The sequence below is a fragment of the Haemorhous mexicanus genome, chromosome 15 (assembly GCF_027477595.1).
Source record: "Haemorhous mexicanus isolate bHaeMex1 chromosome 15, bHaeMex1.pri, whole genome shotgun sequence".
Lineage (NCBI taxonomy): Eukaryota > Metazoa > Chordata > Aves > Passeriformes > Fringillidae > Haemorhous > Haemorhous mexicanus.
This window is the reverse complement of record NC_082355.1, coordinates 13,585,557-13,608,157: the sequence shown is the minus strand read 5'-3', so window position 1 is coordinate 13,608,157 and position 22,601 is coordinate 13,585,557. Positions and strand designations below refer to the sequence as shown.

At 38.8% G+C, this 22,601-nt stretch overlaps 1 protein-coding gene across 5 annotated transcripts in view; it reads right to left on the bottom strand.

Moving 5' to 3' along the window:
* Positions 1 to 22,601, bottom strand: part of TENM2 (teneurin transmembrane protein 2) — a 612,765-nt gene that overhangs the window by 422,702 nt on the left and 167,462 nt on the right. For all 5 annotated transcript variants that reach the window (XM_059860582.1, XM_059860584.1, XM_059860583.1 and 2 more), the window contains exon 4: positions 19,832 to 20,107. In XM_059860582.1, the coding sequence (XP_059716565.1) occupies positions 19,832 to 20,107 (276 nt within the window). The remainder of the gene's footprint in view (positions 1 to 19,831; positions 20,108 to 22,601) is intronic.

Sequence of the window (22,601 nt, the reverse complement as noted above, 5' to 3'; positions counted from 1 at the left end):
TGATGAGCAGCACACTCTCTCACACGAGGCACCAAGGGCAGAACTCACTGCAGCTCCTGGCTGTTCCCACTCCCAGCACAGCCCAGGGACCACACTCACCTGAAGCTTCTGGCTGAGCTGCCTCAAGTCCCCGTTGCACTACTGGAGCATTAAAAAGGACAAGGATGCCACTCTGGATACAGTGCATTGTGAGAAAATCATGTTCAAAAGACCCAATCTCAACCCCCACACAGAATTTTCTACCTAAGACTAAATACAGAGGAAATGTCAATGTCAATTCAATTTATGTTTTGGGGACCTTAGACTAAAGTCAACTCTTCACTTGCTGAGGCAGTTTATGTATTGGGGCTTAAAATATGGCAAAAGGCACATTTCCTGATGTAAATAGAGTTAATTTTGGCAAAATCCAGTGAGCAAGGGTGATAGAGATTTATAGACTTACTCTCTGGCCATGATTCAGGAAGGCAAATGTTTAACATTTTAAAGGCAATTAGAGGCCTCCAAAAGGCAATTAATCTTCTGTACCTGCCAAAGCACCCTCCCTGAAATGAGGGTGCCTGAATTCAGACTTACATTAAGTCCAGACTAAATACATATTTCTTAAAACACATTATGCAGAGTTCGCCATGTACCATCCCTTTCAGGTGTCCAGCGTCATTTGTTACTAAGAGTGACTCCAATTATGCCAAGCCAGCCTAAAAGCAAGGCATCTGCTTGAGTACCATAATCTAACAAAACAAATAATTTTCCTTTCATCAATATACAACAGCTTTGTTCATTACTGGGAAACGTTAGGTGGTGAAGTATTGAGTGCTATGCATTTTACGCTTAAATCAATGTACTGTCTTGCAGTTATGCCACCTAATGTGTTTTTAAGCCATGCGCTACAGAAATCAATGTGGTTCTTATTTGATATTCAGTGTTAAGTTCAGCCTCATAAATTTAGAATTGCACTCTGTTATTTTGATGGTTATGTATTAACCATGTCCTGTAAGTTTTATGATTTTATATTCAGCCGTGCAGTAAATCACGCCAGTTATACACAAATGGCATGTGCTGAATTTACTTTTACTGTCTGTTCTAAAAGAGAAAGTAAAGGATGATTCATTTGACCTATTGGGGAAGAAAAATACAGTATATCAGATAAAATTCAGAAGGTGGATCAGTAGAAAAATTAGGCTCCATATAATTTAACTGGGTCTTTTCTGAGACAAACTGATTTGCAGCAGATAAATGGGTTTGATATACTTCATCTTACCAATATTTTACACGGGAACGGGCACAAAACAGCTGATCATTCTCTGGAACACATCTAGCAGGTGCTATGCTGTTGTATAGAAATCTAATGCTACACTGAAATTATTTAAAAAATAATGGATATGTACCTAAAAAACAAAACTCAAGCCCTTTCCCAGCAGCTTATGAAATGTTTTAATAATGAAAAACAAAATTCTTAATTTGTGGGGGGTTTTAAAGTATCTTGATTTGTGTTTTTTTAAATAATTTTTTTCTTGTATAAGAAGTATAAGATACAAGAAAACAAGTGCTCTGCAAGACATGCTTTTTTCCAGAGGAAATTTGATTTTATTTCTATTTGCAATTGAATGTCTTGCCATGGAACAACCAACAAGTTCCGAGATCAGGTAGAAAAATAAAAATAGTTTGCTCATTTCATTAAATACAGTGAGACAGTGCAATGCCCTTAGTGAGAGAGAAGACTACCGATGCACCAAAGCTCCTCTGCTGTCTTCCACTTTCTCAGGTCAAATCCTGGAACTAAAATCCTTTCGTGTTCCAAGAGCTGATAAAGACAGGAACAACCATTTAAAATCATGGTGTGCACCGCTGCAATTTTTATTTTTTTCTAAAGCCACTAAAGTTGAAAAACTAAATGTTTAAGAATCACAGGATGGACTGTGTGCTTCTCCTGACAGCCATTCAAAAAACATGAAATAATGCAACAGAATCTACAGTGCAGTCCAAGACAAAAACAAGAAATATTTCTTTTAAAACTAGTGACCTCAACAGTTCATTGCTAAATCAGAACCAAATCATGTTAATTTAGGTCCACCCACTGGGCTGGAGTGCCCTGACTCCAGGGAAAGAGGAGCTGAGCTCTGCCCACCCTTCACCTTGTCTAAGTTTCTGGGAGCCCAGTCCTGCACTTTGCAGAGGAAGGCATTCACAACACCTCATTCCACCTATTCTCTTATCTTTTTTCTGCAGAAGGAAAGAAAACCCCTTCACTACCAGCACACCTTCTCAGCGCCAGCACCACAGCCCAGAGCAGCCTGGCCTCAGGCCCTGTCCCTACCACAGGGTGCCACTTCAGGGCTTGGACATTGTCTACAATGCTCATTTATGTATCCAAGGTCATTAAAACTCTCTTCTACCACACACAGCAATGCATTATATCCATCTTTTTTAATCTTTGCTTCTCGGTGGGAGAGCTCTGTGCTTTAAAATCTGCAATGCTTTTTTTTTTTCCCCTCCTTCCTACCATGGGAAAAGATTTCCAGCAGCCATTAGCTACAGCCATTTTCACATCTCATTTTAACAAGCTATAAAAGCAGAACAACATGCCAATTACATGAAATAAATAAAATGAGTGGGTACAAGATGGCTAAGAAAACCTCTTGCACTGCATATATTTGTTAGAGAGTGTATTAGAGTTTCACTAATGCATTTATAATCCTGCAGAACAGTCTGGCACATCTGCATCTTCAGTACAACAGAACGGCAAAGATGATAGAATCCTCAGAGAATTTCTATTTGAAATCATTTTAGATCTGTTTTATGTATACCAAGGAAGCTGCCAGTCAATCTGATCTTCAAACACGCTGAACTCCACAGAGGGAATTCTAGTAAACTGCAGACGGTTCACCTAAATGCATTTATTTCAGCAACATGAAAACTAGTAGCTGTGTTTGGCTAATAATATGTTGCACATTTGGAGCTTTGTTAAATACCTTAACTGTGTAGCATAGAATAAGGCAGTTAATTTACACAAAAGGACACAGAGGTGAATTCTATGTCTACATCTTTGAACAAAATAAGCAAATTCACTGAACATATGGCTTATTAAATTTAATAGTTCCTCTCCAAGATGATTCTGATTGCCATGTTTTGAAAGATAGGATTTTAAAAAAATTTCTTTTGGATATTTGCCGTTAAGCAGATATGCCATCTGTCTCTCTAAATGAAAAGAAACTCAAGACTTTGATTACTATTTTCCTTACCAAGATTTAGGGTAATGTATTTCTAGTACACTGATTAACTAGATCTGACATCACATCTTGGACCTGTTTATTATTCTTTTTCAAAGAACTACCCACATAACGTGCCCAAATGGACTACATGATGTGTGATGAGAGAAGCATAAGGAAGCACCATCACCTCTTGCATCACTTTTGAGCTCTGCTGGTGACACAGTGTTATTCAAACAGGCATCTTGTATTTTCACTCCAGTTTTAGGGACACAGATGTCTAAAGCATAACATAATGCTCCAAACTGGACTTGGAGTTTCTGTCAGAAAAAGCTCACACTAAAAGAAGAGAAAATAAAAAAGGAAGCCACTTGCAAATTTCATTGTAAAAATCTATTGCAATTAGGATGCTTGACTGAGCAGGTCACACAAATTCTGTATATCAAGGGAAAAAGTCTAAGCCTGACAGTATGCCAAATTCTTGTAATTTGCATATTTTATACTTCAGATCCTCAGAAGCCCAGCTCATTTTTCCTGTCTAGTTATTTTCTAGGGAAATCTTTTTCTCCAGTAGCCTTCAAGCCCACACAAGCAGTAACTCACCTGTGCCTGAACAAAAACGATTTTTTCCTTCCCACTGATAAATGTACAGATTGTGCATCTACTTCCTAAGTCACTGAGTATCAGTTTCAAACCCTGTATGAAGCAGGAGGGCAGCCAGGAGCAGCAATCAATGGACTAATGGCCCCTGCTCAGCCACGGGGACCTGGGGGATAACTCAGCATTGCTGCTGCAGGAGCACAGGGAGGTTCTGGCTCACAGGTGAGCCCCCTGACATCACAGGCAGCCTCAGCTCTGACTCTGGGGCACATTGTGTTCAGCACTTCAGAACACAGCTGAACAAAATAAACCAGTGATGTACAGTGATGGGCATGGCAGAAATCCATAACAAACAAAACAAAATCCAAAAAAAACCCAAAACACCAAACTCAATTGCTATGTATATTACAGCACTCAATTGCTATGTATATTACCAAAGTCCTATGACTTACTGCTACAATGCTTGCCTGCTCTATCCACCACAGTATTAATCAAAGCACTTCTGAATGAGAGCTGGACTCTTAATCCAGCCCTGGCTCCTAACCCAGCTCTCACTCCTAATCCAATCATTCCTAACCCAGCCCTGGCTCCTCACCCAACCTGTGCCCCTCAAACAGTGAGAGCTCTGTGTGGCACTGTCCCCTGAGCCCCAGGCCACCATCCCTGTGACACTCCCTTTTCTGGACACCAGAGACAGAAATGGGTTATATAAAGGTCGTAAAGATTTAACAGAAATTGTTTTAAAAACTGCATTTTAAGCTTTTTTTTTCCTTTTGTGCTGGGACAGTCCAGCCAAAGCAGGGGCTGCTGTATCCCTCAGGCAGGCTGCCTGCCTTCTGCCAGAGGAGCTCTAGGTTGTTGCCATCTTATCACAGGGGTCCCATACCTTGGTGCTTCTCATGGGCAGCTCCTCAGAGCACTGACTCTTTCCTCTTCACACAGCAGCCAGCTGACTCCAGTTGCCTTCTCATCTAACCACCCCACTCTTTTATAGCACTCTTCCTCTCATTGCTTACAGCTGTGGCCTGTTAAAGTCAAGTCTGTTCCTAATCCTTGATAATTGGCCCAGCTGCAACTCCTTAGGGGTAAGATTACTTTCTACACTCTATTTTCTGTCTCTCTACACTAGGTAACACTGACACAAGGTACCAACAGCACAGGAACACTTTTTCACATTTAACTTTGCAAGAAGCACCAACAGCAATAAGGCTGAAGGATTTTTCAATGAAGAATGTAAATAATATATAGCCCCACAGGGGACAAAGCAGAGCTGTGATACAGCCAGACAAATAGGACATAGGAAAACATGTGAGAAACACAACCTGACAGATAAGAGCTTCAAAACAAGCAGCAAACACGTCCAGAGAAACTTGGACAAAATGAAGATGTGCTATGCTAGGAGATGATATCCTTGCTCTTTTGGGGGAGAAGGACCAGGAAAACACTGAGGAAAGGGGAGGTCAGGCAGGGAAGGCACAGCTCCTCACTGGTTCCCCACTGACAGCAGCAATGCTCAGAGGCTCACAAGACACCACCTCAGGTGTGACTCAAGCTGGTGTTTGAGGGCACTTCAGGTGCTGCCTGTGGCAGTCCCAGGTGACAGTACACCTGGGTGACCAATAATCCTTAGGTAACAAAATTACCCTGAAATAATTTGTCTTTCCAATGTTTCATTCAGATTGTGAAGCAGAACTCAAGCACTTCTTCAACATACATGAATTCAGCTGTTTAAGCTAAGTTCATGTAAATTTAGCTATTTTAGCTACTGCTAAAAAGGGCTGCTTGGCAAGGGCTCTGTATTAGCACCTCAGTAACAGCAGCTAAAACACATTTACACATAATGGGATGGAGCTTTCATAGAAGCTCCTGTACAAAATTATCACAATTCACTTACTGGACTTTATGTTTCACTTAGATAAGAAAGAGTCTATAAAAAATATTGCCTCTGACATTTTAATGCTTCAGACTTCTGAAACTCTTTAAAAGATAAGTCAGTATTTTCTGACCATCAGGATGCAGAACAAACTACTTGAGGTTTGCAGCCATTCCCCAGACTGGTGAATGCTTTATTGGGCACAAATAAATGGAGTATGGACTTCACTCTGGTACTCTGAGCACTGCTGGAGCTGTGCAGGCTTATTCCAGGTTCCCGGGCTGCAACCATCAGATTTTTGTAGCATTGCCATAAATTCAGTTTTAATGCAGGCAACCTAGAACTTTACTTCATTGTTATTGATCAATTGTAATAATGAAGTTGCTCTCTGATTATTTCTCAAAATCCTTTTTGAAACACCATTAGTATTGTTTCATTAAAGCTTACAGACTGGCAGAACCAAGATTTTAGTTTCCAATTCTTGAAGAATGTTCAAGAATGTTCCTTTGAATGCTGAGATGTACTAAACTTGATTACAACCTATTGTGGTTACAACACAAGCATCATAACAGCTCAGAGAGTTGTGGAATCCAGCCTTTCATAAATAAGTAAAATAGATATTGAAAATTAGACAGACTGTAATAAAGACAATAAATTTAATTACAGTGCATCCTTGTTCTGGGGGTATAGGCATGGCTTCTCTATGAATCTGATGTCAGACTCTCCAATACACCCTCCTTTCCTGCTGCTGGCTGTTCTTGCAGCTGATCTGTTAGAACGGGTTTCACTATGGCTGCATTCTAATGCAAAAAAATTTAACTAACCAAATGATAAATGCATTCACAACTGCATTTAAAGCATGAATGAGTCATATACATGCTCACACATGAAATCTGAAACTGAAATTATCATAGTGTGAGGTGTTTTGGTCCAGCATTTCTTTTAGATACATATGTCTAGTTGCTCTGAAAATCTGTTGGGGTTTTATTAAATAGCTTTTTTTTTTTCACAGTTATAGAGTCAAGTCTGTTAGAATTCCTGTCAGAAATACACAACTTTGGTTCATACTGATGTCTGTTAGCTGATTACTTTCAGCTTTTAGGATCATTTTGGGTTTGTGTTCTTTAGGGGAATCACAGGAAGGCAGAACATGTTCCCCTGCTGATCCCACCGTGCCCAGGAGGGCTTGAGAGGCACCAAAGGCTTCTGAACACCCTGATTATCATGTCCCAGCACCCCTGCACATACAACACCATGTCTGATGAAATGAGGGTTTGAGCTCATACCAACTTCCCTGATGATGCTCCCTCTGACACAGCTCAGACTCTGACAGGTGCCTGTGCTACAGCTCTGTCTGCTGGTTTACAACCAGCTTCTGAGCGTCTCCAGGTCTGTGCCTACACTCATTTCAAAGTCACTGTCTTCCTTCTCTCTTCTTCTGCAAGTTTGTACGTCTTTATAATACCTTCTGATTAATTTATCACATAGTAAAGATTTTTAAAAAATCATTATCCTTTTGATCTAAAAATCCTTATATTTCATCTTTAATATGTTCTTTGGAGAGGTTCTTTCTGGAGAACTTGCCACATATGTTCTACTCCTCTGAGACATAACAGAGAAACTCAAGAAATACTTCAAATCACATCTAAAATGGTTTGAAAAGATTTTGTTTGCAGAAAAAAAGAAGCAACATTTCTTTCAAGCTAAGAAAAAAATTAGAGTATATTGCAGTACATATGGCAAAAGAAGGCTAACCAAAAGGAAATATATGAAACCAATATTTGAAAGAGTGTCAAAATTTATCACCACAGAAGTGATCTGTAGCATTTTTAACATTCCATTACTTCATGAACTAGACTCAAATAAGGAGGGACAAGAGTCAGGAAAAGAAAAATATTGATTTCTGCAGATAGTTTTTTCTAAGATGATCATTATTTCTGTAAGATGATCTGTTCCTCCATTTGTTTTAAGCCATGTGAAGAATTCATCAGATGTAGAGAAAGAGAATAACCCTCCCTTTGCACATTAATACTGTAATATTCTGCTCTATAAAGAGCACTTTTAAGCCATCACGTGTCAAACAAGACTAGGAGATTATCTGGAACCACATTAATGTCTTAAGCTCAAGGCACTATGTTACATTAGGAAAAATGTAGGAAAATGGAATAAATTATCTTTCAGACAAAGACAGGCAAATGCCATAATATTTTTACCAGGATTGAAAATTATGGGGGAAAAAGATGGTGAAAAGTATCAGTATAAAAAACAAAAAACCTAGAAAAGAACCTTTAGTATAAAATATCAGGGAACTGACCAAAGCCAGAAAAAGCATAGTGATGCCTGCTCTACCTCCTTTGCTCTTCACCACGTAGAATTGTTTATCTTCATGATGCTGACTGTGAAGTCCTCAGAATTCTGTCCAAATCCTCCCCCTCAGCTCCAGCCTTCAAGCTGAAGCACTGCAGTACTGACTGTTCCCAGAGTGTTTTCTCAGGATCTTTAGCAAAACAGCTGGACTGATGATAACACAGAAAACACTGACTACTAATGTCTGCCTGCTGTGGTTACAGGTCAGTCTCCTAACATTTATCACAGGTCTCTATCTTTTTTCCTTAAAAAAATCCCCAAGACTCCCACATAATTGTAATCACACTAGACCTTCTTCATCTGTCCTGCTACCTAGAAAAGCAAAATGAAATTAATTAATTCAAATCACACACACATACAAAAAAAAAAAAAAAGTGAAAACATATGAGAAATTCTGCTTTAAATGAATAGAAACCTTCATTTGGAAAGATGAGATGGCACTCTGTCACCCACAAGAGCTGATGCTGGGCTCCATTATGCACAGAGTGTCCTTATTCCTGTGAAGGACATTTAGCCCACAAATAGGGAGTCTTCAAGGGACAGGACAGGGAGTCCTGATTGAGACAGAGGACACACTTGGAGTGTGATTCAATCCCAAAATTTAGGACTAAACTGAATATGCATACCCATCTTCAAATACTCTCATGGAAGTCAAATTACAGGTTAAGAAATAAAGTATCTGAAAGAATTAAATCTGGCTAAGTATCACAACAGAAGTGGTCTTGAAATATGCAGTAATTATCCAGAAAATTAGAACTGGCAAATGAATATAGATGATTGAGACTCAAGGAGCCTTTGAGAAGCTGCCCAGGGATATATTGACAGGACTGGGCACATAAGGATTATTATTTCACTATTTAATACTGAAAATGTAGAGAACTCTGTGAAAGAAGGAAATGAACTGATTTACATATATTATTACTTCAGAAATACAGCTTGGGAAGTTTGCTATACTAAAAGAAGCTTTCAAGTGAACCAGAATTGATTTAGATATTAACTTTCAGAACTTATTCTCTGAATTGCCCTGGGCTGCTTTTGCAGAGCAGCACACCCAGCACACATGGGGAGCAGCTGACTTGGATGGCAGACTCCTCCTTCCCTCACAGATGGGGTGTTCCATTGGCTGCCCCAAACCTGGAACCTCGTTGGACTCCTCTTTCCCTTACCCCTCTGCTCAGAGTCCCAACCTTGACCTAATCCTTCCCACCCCACATTTCCTGTGCACAGAACAAAACTGATCAGAAACAACTTCTGAACACAAGAGTCAGTGATGTCCTGTTCCACTGAGAAAAAGACGTTTAAATAGGGAAAAAAAATGAAAGATAAAAGAACTACAAGATAAACTCCAGTCACTAAAGCAATTACAGCCATCCCTTGTTTTGTCCATATCCACACTGTGTAACATAGCTGGAGGGTACAGCATTATGTGGGAGGTATAAATAGCACACGCCTCCTTAAAATAATTCCCCTCCTAAAGAAAATTGGAAAGAGGAGTAACTTCACTGTAATTCATCTCATTTCAAGTTTACTAAATATAAGTGTTCTGTGGAACACTGATAAACCTATTTATCTAGTGCCACTCAAGTTAAAAAACAAAATAAATTCCCCCAGGAATCACGATTACTCATTCTTACAACTCAGCATCTGAGGAAACAGAAGCTATATTTTCACTCTTGAACACTAATTTGATGCTGAGAAAAGTCCCTTAACCATTTGTGTGAAAAAATCCAACTGCTACCTTTCAATATTTCTGAATGACAGTCATGGCTCTGAGCAAACAAATGATGCTCACATATTGTGCCTTGCCTACAGGCATGTTGCTGTAATGGAATGATATTATGCCTTTTTACAAGATGGTATCTCAGTTTCAACAGGGCAAACATGGCAAGGAAGTTTCAGTTTCCATGGGCTCCTTGGACTTTCAGGCAAATACAATTTCACCCACTCAGTGATGATCTTCTCCCTTCAGCAACATGCTACTGAAAAGCCTGAATGACTTGAACAGTCAGCAGTTCCTGAGATATTTATAACAACTTCAGAAACCACAAAAGTCATCCTTCCCACTGAATAGCTGCTCAGCTGCAAGAGAGATGCTATTTGAAGGCCCTCAATAATACTAGCGTGCTTCTTAATAAAATGAAAACTAAAAAACTACAAAGCCTCTTCTTCCATCTCAGCCTGCAGGAAAGCAAGCTTGGTAAGTTCATGTTTTTTATTTCATTTACCCAGATTGCTGCATTATGTATTTGGAAGCCCAGAGAAAATATCAAAGGACAGGAGGTGTAAACAGGAGTTGGTATTGCATTTAAATACAGTCTGATATGCTCTGGGGATGAACTGTACTTGTGATACAGTCCAGGAATCATGTTTCCTTGAGTCCAGCTTGTGCAAATCTCTCTTTCAGACCTGAGCACAGACGGACAATCACTGTGCAAGCACAGACTAATGAACAAATAGCACATACAAGCCTCAGGATCTTACACATGTTCAATATCAGAGCAGGTGCCTCCAGGAGCCAGCGTGGAATACACTAGCAACTTACTCTGTAGTGGCTACAGCTCCTTCTGGGACCTGATTCACAAATAAAACTGCCTCTTCCTCTGACACCTGTGCTCTTCTGCTGCACAGTACTCAGCATCCAGAAACTTGTGGTTATTTTCAGGGTAAGAAATGAGTTTGTACACCACTACAGTGTAAGTGGTGCTGAGGAAATGTAAGAAACCCAAATGGACACCAGGGAAACAGCCCTGTTTCAGCACTGGGTTGTTCCAACTACTGTTTCAACCTACACATAGCTCTCTTTGCCATTTCTTTACAGAACTAAAAGGAGTGGTACTATATAGAAGAGTCCTCTTCCAAAAATCAGTGGGTTTAGCACATGAACATGGAGTCACAGCAATGGCACCCTCTGCTGACATAATGGGGGTCAATTATTTGGGCTGGGAAAAACATTTAAAGCTGCTTCACATAAATCTGTTACGTGGACAGGAGTCCTGCTGCAAGCTGAAAAATGTAGGGAGTTAGCTTTAAGAACAATGATAACAAGCCTTTGAGAGCAGGTAACTTTAGGAAAAGCCAAGTTCTTCAAGGTACTTCCATCTCCCCAGTATCATCACATCTTTCTTTTATGAGTTTAGCCTAATCTGATGTTCTTTAACCATGAGACAGACAAAATAGAAATTGAACAAGTGGTTCTCTGCTTTTACCAGAGATAGGGTTTGTTGTTCACAGATGGTTAAGATTTCAGCATGGTCTCTGTGGTGCTACCAACAGCTTTTGAGGTGTTGAAGAACTTTGATGAGAGGTCTGCGAGCCAAAGACTGAACAGGCAAGTGGACAAACAGCTGCTCACAAGAAACCTCTCACTTGATTTGAGAGGCAGAGCTTCAGCCTTCCTGAATCATTGCCAATCATCCCCTGAGCTTCTTACAGGAAGAGTGTAGAGGAGAGAGTCAGCGATTTCAAACACTACAGAGAGGCTGAACAAATAGATAAAAGTACTTCCCCTATCACTGCCAAGGAAGGAGAGTGTCATAGAGCTTGTAAAAGCTTAAATTAAGCAGAAAGTTGTTTTTAACCCGTGTGAAATATAAGGAAATTAAAAACAAAGAAAAAAGTTAATTTTCAGTTTACTCCTATAGTATCTAACAAAAGCCATTCAATTCTGCCAGGACCTTCTGCAAAAAATCCCAAAATAACATCTTATGGATAAACACCACCCAAACAAAAAACCCCAAACACCACCACCACCAAAATTTGGCTTATTAATTAGATTTTCTCTCCTTTGGCCTAAGGAACGGAACTTAGGAAGCATCTTTTATACCTTACTACTTAAGAACTAAGTGAAGAAAGTTTGATAATAGAAGAGAGTAAAAAATGAATAATATCTTTCAAAACTCATTAGCTATGGGATAGTTTAGTTTCAAAAAGCTCTATTTATTCTAATATATACATCTGAAACCTCTCCTATCCATTTTCCATCTGAAGGGGAATTCTGTCCTACCTGAGTAGGACGTGACACTTCAACATCACATTACAATCAACTCAAACCCATTGCCTTCGACAAGCTGTCAGATTCCTTGAAAAGAACAGTGTGCAGAGCATAAACACAAAGCACATCCCACGAAATATTTAGAAAATGTAATGACACTTAAACAGCCACCTACACGTCACTTTAGACATGTGACAGTAGGCATTCACTGCAGCACCTGGGCTGATTGGCCAGACTCAGGCTGAGCTTTATAAATGAAGTATTAACTAGAAAAAGCAGTGTGTACCCTGATGTAATTATGCACTAATCAGTGAAGTATCAAGTATTTGTAATTAGGAATATCATTAATAGTGGGATACCGTACATGAGGAAAGGTACCAGTCTGTGGTGTGATGAATTTAGAGGAAGCTTCTGGTAAAAGTTCTCATTTTGAAAGGCAAGACAAAATATATTCAGGGTATGGATTCCCATGATCTGTGCTTCAGTTTACAAGGGAAAAGTAAAAGTAAAATACTTAGGTTTTGTTTCACTTTATTAAATTTAGTTAAACACCAAGTACAGACAAACCTGCAAACCTTCCTGCAAAGGTTTTATCATTCATCAGCCACACACAATGCATTTAGCACCAAGCTGGATTGACTTTATCAGACACAGATCTCTTTTATAGCAAAGAATAAAAAGGCATTATTCTAACTCAGTTATGGTTTGAACAAAGGCACTGCTGCTTGCTTACCTGGGTGACCTATATCATCTAAGTTTTCTTTTATAAAACTAATAATTGACAAACTGAATAATGTGCTGTAATGGAGTTCTTGTTAAACAGTTTCATCACTTCTCTACTAGATGGAAAGGCTCATGATTAAATAATAATTGAAAAATCTTGTGGTTATTTTGAGAGTTTTTTTTTAAAGCTCTCCATGTTGTGACCTTCACACAGCAATGTAGATACAGCTGCAGGCAAAAGCTCTTTCCTTAGAATTCAGGAAAAAGGAAGATCCCAGCTAACCTCAGCAGTTTATGCACCCAGCTGCTGCAGTATTTTTCTGATAGCCTTAATTCACCAGCCCATATTTCTGTTTTCCTCAGTTTCCTGGCTAAATATCTGACCTCAGTTCCTCGGTCTCAATTCCTGATTGCCTTAGCTCATTTGATTATGAGGGGGGCATTCATATTATCCAAAAAAAAACATCATGAGGAGAGAGACTGCAAAAAGGATACAGCTTCAGCTGGCCCTCAAATGGGATATGGACAAAAGCCCAATGATGCTGTGCCAGAGCAGGGCACAGAACGTGGGACTGGAGTCACCTCAGAGGCAATGGAAAATTTTCCAGGTGCTCAAGCCCTGACTGACATGAACTGGGGAGAACAGCATGGACATTCATGGTGTAAGAGCTCGCCTCACCATATAGAGGAGGATTTTTTGGTTTGTTTTGGGATTTTTGTGGGCTTTAATGGGTTTTCTGCTTGTCTATTTTAGCATTCCATCCGTTCCTCCTGTAATCATGAGTGCTAGAAACAGAAACACCTGTGTCTCTGGGAGGATGAAACCCAAGATCCTGTTGCACATCTCTCAGGTCAACACTGACCTGAATGGAAAATCTAATGGCTACCCAAGAGCTCAATGTCAGCTACCAGCAACTCAATATCAAGGTGGCATTTGGGTTTACTCTTTCAGGCCACCAAAGCAGAGCTGTCTTGCCACATCTCCATCCTTAATCTCTAGAATATCATCAAGCACTCTGTTCCAGATAGTATTTATTGAGCTCTTTCAATATATACCAGACAGTGTAGCAGTAATTCATCAAATCATCCTGCCAACCTACACTCCAGTCTTGCTAGGTTATATTAAAATTGCAGCAAATGTTTAAGCTTTTTAATACTGTCATTTCATATTCCTGTCTTACACAAGGCTTTAAAGTTTACCAGTACTGCATATCCACTTTTTGTCCTTAACCCCATCATCTAGACTCTCTCTGCACTGAATACATAAGCCATTTACCTGGACCAAATTGAGTTTATGTGTAGTTAAGTCTTTAAAAGTCATTCCTGCTAGTCAATTCCCTCATTAGGAAACCACTTCCTATCAGAAGTGCCCTCAGGTTTTGAGAGCACATCAAAATTGGATCCACTTAAGCAACCGAGCTTTGATACTGAGCTTAATGACTTTCTAAATTTGTCATTTACAAAGTACTTTACAAGCCTTGCTGAAGAAGAGCTGAAGTCTGCCCGTGCAGGAGCTCACCTCCCCAGCTCTCCTCCTTCACGAGCCTCGGTGATCTATGACGTGTGCAATGCCATTTTCTGAGTGTATGACATTTCATTTAAATCCCATCATTTCCTTGGGACCATCTGGCCACTTTCTCAGCTAGGAACAGATCTCACAACCATGACAGCTCTTCCTCTCTCCTCTCTCAGATCCCTGCCTCCTGTTGTTCCCAAGCTACCTGGGTCGCTCCAGGAGAGAAACAGGCACAACATTCCCAGACAGTTCTCCCTATAGAAACCAGACTCCACTATGCCATATAAAGCAAATCTGCATCTTCCCTGTACCCAAAATATCAATATTCTATCCCAAAATTATGAGGGCATATTATGTTTCCCACACACATGCAGCTGACGATGACACAGACCTGCTCCAACTGCATCCCCACTATTTAAACGTCCCCTTTTAACAAGGAAACTATTTCCTGTTGGTGAAAGTGAAGATTTCTCGGTGGGGAACTTGTAGCATCTCCCACTTGTTTAACCCAAACAGAATTCTGGGACCAACAACATAAAAAGCTTTTACTTTCTACTCCCTTACAACTCAGACACATTAGCATGCGTGCGACAAACCCAAAATAGTCTCAAGAGTAGAAGCACAGTGTTGCTGTAATCTTTCCTGCAAATTATGAAGTGTGAAGTAGAAAGCTGAAAAAAAAATTAAAAAATGAAATATTGATAACAACATGTCAAAATTACAACAGCAAAAGTAAGAAAATAAACTCCTTGGCTGTCATCTGTCTGGTGCCTTTTTGTAAACTCCTCTGATGCAATAACATATTTTCTATTGTAATTCCAAGTTTGCTATTTAACAACATCCCAGGAAAAGCTCAGATTATACTGCTCATAAAATTGAAACAATGATAAACTATGAGGTCAGGTTCAGTTAAGAGGTGGGGTTATGTTTTGATTTTAAGGTTTACAAATGCATTTGAGAAGTTACCATTGCCATTGAAAATTTCACACCAGGGGAAAAAAGAAAATAAAAAAAATTACCTTATTTTTCATGAGATTCAATCTGAAGCACAACACAAATACAGTTTTTCATATTTTACCTTATAATTTTTCCAACTTTTTTCTCTTTATTCATGTCACTCTTTCATTTAGTAAGTGATATGCACATAAGGTATTGTCGGATAACTCAACTTTTAGTTACTGCAGTAAAAAGCACCACCAAAGCAATATGGAAAAATAATCACAGTCATTGCCACCAGTATGTCTAAAATAGCAAACACTGATGACTACTGAACCTGAAAATATCAGTGCAGCACATTATCTATCCACTATACCCAATAATAGTACTAGCAGAAAAAGTGTCAAGGGAACAACTTCTCCCAAAACCAAAAGTCACCAACAACATTTCTAAATTTTCTCTTTTACAAGAGGAGAATAGCAGGATCTAGATTCACATCAAACTGAAAATCCCCTTCTGGGTTCACTTTGGGCCAACGAGTTCATTTTAGGACTCGAACCAAGATTTGCCCTGAGTTTACACCCTACTGTTCCACCCTCCTTTCCTCTACCTAAGATTATCTCTTCTCTTCTCTGTTATTGGTCTGTTCAGCTTTTCACTCCCATCTGCCTTATGTCACTTGAATTTCACTGCTTTCCTAACAGCCTGTAACTGGTCATTCAACAACAGTGAAGCTGGGAAAAGAGAAAATTGCAGATCTGTTGCAAAAAGAGTCTGTACATAAATGCTGTTTAAGTATGATCATTCTGCTTTCATGGATTTTTAAACCAAATGTTACCTTATTTTCCAATGGTTTATGTTTTTCAGAAGAACAAACTTTTCAGTTCAACTTTAAAAAAAACCCCACAAAACAAAAACAGAAGAAAACAACCCTGAAAGAGTAGCTGCTTCAAGGTCACTACTTAAACATGACCAGCTCCTAAGCTTTACTCTGGAAACAGAAATACTGTAGGCTTAGAAAAGAACATTGCAACTGATGAAAAAAGAAATCCATTTGAGAAGTTTGCCATGATGTTTCAAAATAAATAGTTACAAGATTTAATCAAAGAAAAAAAAAAAGCATTGAGGAGCAGTGCTGTATCCCCTGTAGCTCACACCTTGCATCCCCACAGGTGATTCTCTCTCCAGAGCTGGCACATGACATTAGAGGTGATCTGTATTTTTAACTGGCCTTTTACATTTGCATGCATCAAAAAAGATTAATTTACTTAAATCTCACAACCCAGTACATCACGTTGAGTACCAATCTGATGACAGATTTGTGTTACAATTCAGAATTGATCTGTCTAAAGAAGAGATGGCCACACCCAGACAGCAGCAAAAACTACAAGACACAGTAAGAATATAGAGCCTAATCAGACTTCTGAAAATATAACTGTTTCAAAAAATATCAGTAAAATGTTTTGTTAGGAAGAATTTCAGTACACCAAGTAAAACATGGAACTTAATGAGCTTCCATTATTTCAATTTATCTATAAGCATTCCAAGCCTGCTAATATTTCAAGGTTCACAGCATTCTGCTTTATGATAAAATTAAATCATACAGAATCTACAAGCACAGAAAATGGTCACAAGCTCTGTGAATGGATTTGAATGGAAGCAATTTTTAGAAATTAAGCTTCCTCTGTGCTACTTGGAGATGACAAAATAGATTTATTGATACAAACAAAATTGCGAGAGGTATGGTATTTTGTTTTTTTTTAAAGTTTAAATTGTGATAGATCCCAATATTTAAAAAAATAGTAATCTTTTAGAGTTGAACTACTCTTTCCTAACCCTTGAGCTGTATCAGGGAAAAAGCTTTAACAGGACTTTCAATAAATTCAGAGGTGTGTGCATCATGAGTTCCCTCTAATATTGCTAGGCATAAATGGGTAAAGTCTCATGCCAAGTAATGTCTTGCTTTATGCTGGTATCCTGCAAATATGAAACCATATCAGAGTACAAATTTCTCTTGAAATATAGATTCCTGTTACTTCCTCTCAGGATGAACACCTAGCAGGTTATTGATCTGCTTCTGAAGGACAGTGTTTATTATGTAGAAAACCACTGCTGGGCACAAGTGTGAGAAATTAATGATGGTTTTGTAAGTGTCCACACTGTGGTGCTGAACCAGTGGGGCAACTGTCAATCTATATGATAATGTATCCCAAAACTTCATAAAATCAGTGATGTGAAGAAGCATTGATTTTTGAGCTAACCAGGGTTTGTGAGAGAGTAAGGCTAAAAAGTTGACTGAAGTTAACACCTCTGTGTACACAACAGTTGCTTCAAACTTGCGTGATGTTTTTTTAAAACAACCTAACACACAGAAACCCTTCTCAGAGAAACCCAAAATGAATTCCACATACTGGTTTATTACTTGCTTGCTGTTTGATCATGTTGTTCTTTCTCCCATTAATATCATTGTTAGAAACATGAAAAATGGATTCACTGCTCTGTATTTCCAATTACTGAATAATTCACTTATTATGGGGAGGAAAATGAAAAACAAGTGAACAGACTCATTCTTTTATCAGTCTGTGACAGTGTGTATAAAAGTGGGTTCTGAGATCATTATGTTTTCTTAGACAAAAGGTGTGACACACTGCTGCCACTGAAATGGAGACAACCACCTGCACAGAAGTGAATTCCTGCTACAGCACTGAAGCCCAATCATTCCATAATGCCAGAATTCTATTAGTCAGGTTTTTAATTTGAAATTACGCTCAGAAGCCTTAACAAAACTGTACTAAAATCAATGGAAGTTGTCATATTTTCTGTGAATGGTATTATTAAAAGGAAAAATCAATTAACCAGTCACTGATTCTTTTCAAAACATGGGCTTCCTTGTACAAACCATTATTACTAAATGCACATTCCCTCCTTAGTTTTGATGAAGAAATGCATCCTGCCATGCCAATGGAGAGGATGTATTACTTGAAGATTCAATTCAAATCAACAAAAAAGGACTGTTGTTACAAACAAAATCAATTGCACTTTGCTGAACTTCTTCCTATCAACATTTAAACTGTAATTTTGCCCTGTTTGCTTTGACAAGCAGTTCCTTGTGTTTCCAGAGCCTGGCACACCCATTTTGCTGAAACCAAGACAACTGTCAGTGAGTACAGGGAGGAGCCCAAAATAAACACCTACAAAAATGCTCTTCTGAGAGGCACCCAACACGTATCAAACAGAATTTCATCCCAATATGCTTAGCAGAGAGCTGGTGTCATGCTGCTGGAACAGTTGCTCTGAGGGTTGATGATGTTAAGGAGGTTCCTCTTCACCTCCTCAGAATGACAAGATCCAAACCCCTTTGTTTCTATTTTAACTAAGCTGAGTTTACACTTTCATCACCCTATAGGATGGAGGACAAATTCCTGCAAATCCTTTTTTACGATTTTCTGTCTTGAGTTCTTTAAACCTATGCGAGCCCAGAAAATTCCCCAGGTAAGAGCTTGAGGGTGAAGGACCTGAATTTGGATGTGTGCACCTGAGAGGACAGTGCTGAACACAGGACACTCAGACTCTACCACTGCTGCCAGGCTGTTTGGTCATTAGTGACTGATGTCACTTTGGGCTGTGCCCAAAGTCTCACTTCTGTGACTTCAAACTACACTAAACACAATGTTCTGCCTCAGCCCAAGGCACAGATTTGCTTTCCAAAAGCCCCCAATACCAGCAATAAAAGAGCAAAAGAATTGTTTTTACAACTTCAAAACCATGGGAAAAATACCTAAAATTAAATCTGATTGTTACAAATTAGCATCATTGTTACAGCTATCAGCACATTGTGGATTATTAATATTACTTCAAGCTGTGTAGAAAAATCACATAAAAAAAACTATTTCTCTTTGGAAATTTCTTTCTGCTTCTCATCATTAAGTTTAATTTAAGATACTTGGAGCACAAACTTCTGTGACAGATTATGGCATGAAAAGTAAATTGTAAGATCACACATAATATCTATCATATGATGCACATGTACTAGTTTCCTGAGAGTGATGCTAAAAAACCCAAAACTATTGTAAATGCAGGCAACCCAATGAGGGGAGAGAATGATGAGGAGGACTCCATCTTATCAGAAGGCTAATTTACTACTTTATTATACTATATTATATTAAAGAATACTATACTATACTAAAGAATGCAGAAAAGATACTTACTGAGTGCTAAAAAGATAATAATGAAAAGTCCTGACTCTCTCCAGAGTCCTGACACAGCTTGGCCCTGATTGGCCAATGAGTCAAAACAACTCACAGCAGAATCCAGTGAAACAATCACCTGTGGGTAAACAATCCCCAAACACATTCCACACGAGCACAACACAGGAGAAGCAAACGAGATAAGAATTGTTTTCCTTTTCTCTGAAAGGCCTCTCGCTGCCTTTCATCTTCCCAGGAGAAAAACCCTGGGTGAAGGGATTGCGTCCAGAGAATGTGAATGCCACACAAAACACGTTAAAAACCAGCTTTAGTCAAACTGAGAAAGTGCAAACTTCACCTTGGAAAGCAGAGTGGAGCATTTTTAAGTAGGTTATGACAAGCAATTAGGAACACATGGAAGCAAAACCCTACCGTTCTCCTCGTCTGACTTGTTGTCGTTGTCGGAGTCGGTGAGCGTGAGCGCCGAGTTCTCCCGGCTGGAGAGGCCGGAGCTCCTCCTGGATTTGATGCCTCTGCCCCAGAGCCTGATGGCGTGCTCCGGGGACATGCCTCCCTCCGTGTCTGAGTCGTTGTCGGAGCCCGTGCTCAGGGAATAGCCCTGGTGCAGGATCCCTATGTCCGAGCAGTAGCCGCTCCGGTGCGGAGAGGGCTCGCAGATCCCCAGTTCTGCAAGGGTGAAGTTTGTTCCTAGGAAAAAAAAAAAAAAAACAACAACAAAAAAATTAAGTCATTTAAAAAGCTAGGGGATTTATTTTCAGCTTGAACATATCAGATCTCTTTAATTTTGCTCAGTTCTGCTGTATACCAATGAATTACTTACAGAAACCTCTGGTGCAATGGTATAGCAAGATTTAACCTTGAAAATACTGAATGTATCTAAAATGGATGAAATAAACAAAACAGAGGTAGGAAAGGTCTCTAAATTCTAGGCTACTCTTTTGGCCCCAAATAATTAATAATTTAATTAACATAAACCTCATGACAAGTGCTAATGACACGACCTGCTTTAGTGTGTATGTAACCTCATATTTGTAGAACAGAGCATGAGCTTTGAAGTAATGCATTTGATTTCTCAAAAAGAGAATTTTTTAAAATGAAGCTCATTTTCACATACACAAGGCTGTCACAGAGATACCGATAGATTTGCATTCTTTCACTGAGGAAACATGGAACTTTGTCACCAATTTTATATTTACACTTGGTGCAACTGGTAATTTAATATCTGCTAAATAAACCAAGGTAGACCTTACACTGTAACTGTTTTCTTTTTCCCCCATATTCCAGAAGAAAGAATGAATCGATACCAAAATCAGGAGGTCATTTGGTTTAAAGGCAAAACTTTCTGAGACAATGTCAAAACACGTGACCTCTAGCAGTTAATAACGACTCAGTGGACAAAATCTTATACATTTTTAAAGCACTCAGAGTCCCTCAGGGTTCTCACAAAGTCCAGAGTTGCTGCCTCATTTCTGCTTATGTACTTGTTTCCTACAGTAATGAACAGGGCAGTAAAAAAATAAAGGGAAATATTCATTGGTCTCTAAGGCTTTCAAAGATTTTTGAAAAGCAAAGTAATTTGAGCTTCATTACATTGGGTTAAAAACAAAAAGCAGACTGAAGTTGCTGGCAATATAACTGCCAATTATTAAACTAATTCCTTAATTCACAGGGAAACCAGATCTGTGGTCTGTGTTTCTAAAACAGTAGTTTTATTTAGTCCAAATCTGTTTCTATTTTTTCCTCTTCCTCTACATATTTGTCAGAATGAAGCTACACAATGGAAGATCATACACTAAATAAAACACACAGATAAGCGTTTTCTATTAATAAAGAAGGTAACTAGATTTTTTTTTTTTTTAATTATTAGAACTTCTTTCTCAGATTAGCCAGGAAAGCTCATAGAGTTTTAAATCCATCTGGTCCCCCTTTCTGTATCAGCCCTCTCCAGTCTCATATCTAACTGCCAAAGCACATTTTGGATAAAGGGTGTGTGCACACGTGTAAAATGCAAAACTGGGGCCCAGTTTAAACTTATTCCTGAAGGTCATCAGTTAAAGGAAGGGGATGGATTTCTTCTGGAAGCCTGACCTATGTCCTCAGCCAGCAATGACCAGGCTTGGGAGTGGCTCTATCACCCTGAGGTCAAACAGCCCCAGGGGAAGAATTCTCACCAAACAATGCTTCTCAAGGAATGGAACATTTAGTGGCAACGAGTAAAAAGAATATAAAAAGTCTGACATTAAAAAAGCCAGTTCCAAATTAACCCACACCTTTCTAGTTCGGAGCATATTTTATCTGTCTTCTAATATTTAATGCAGTAATCAGAAATGTAGTGGTTTAGTCAAAAGCAGGGAACTCAACAATCCTAAACATGAGCTTCTCAAATGCACTTCAGTCTAGAGATTTTTTTGCTTGTTGATGTCTTTTTGCCTTTTTTTTTTTTTTTTAAATAAGTGAAGAGTTCTAGCATGACAGATAAAGCTACTGCTAAGGAAGATGTAAACTTTAATCATGTGCAATTTCAGTAGAAGATATTTAACAAGAACAGTTTGATTGATTAGAGTTTTGCTTCAGCCATATTAGCAAACTAAGGTTAGACTTATTAATAAAAAGGTCAAAATCAAACCAAAATGACTATAAAAAATGGACTGAACTGAATCAGAGTAGCCCACCCCAGGTAGAATAATGTTGACATTGGATACATGTTAAAATTACTAAACTCATAACGATAATGAAGTTTTTCAAATTTTGTTTGCTGGTGGCATGTCTAAATTATGAATATATTAGCTAAATTAAGCTGTTGTACATACACAGTAAACATTTTGATGATATTCTGTGGATTTTAACAGCCCTTACAAGCACAGATGATTTCACTTTGATTAGCATCCTGTTCTTACTTTGTCTGAGGAAAATGGTATAGGCACTGAAATACACTATTCACAAAACTCATTCACCCATTTGAGTTTTATTATCTGGGAACTTGGCATTTTCCAGTAACTGACAAAATTTAAAAAAAAAATTGAGAAGTGGATCATATCAAGAGCACAAATGGAATCAGCCTCTGAACCTCTGGGAAAGGATTTTCTATGCTGCTTCTCAGAAATCCCTTTATAGTCTTATGACCTGATGGTAGACATGAAATATTCTAGAAATATTCCCCATCTAGCAAAGACATGTTCTT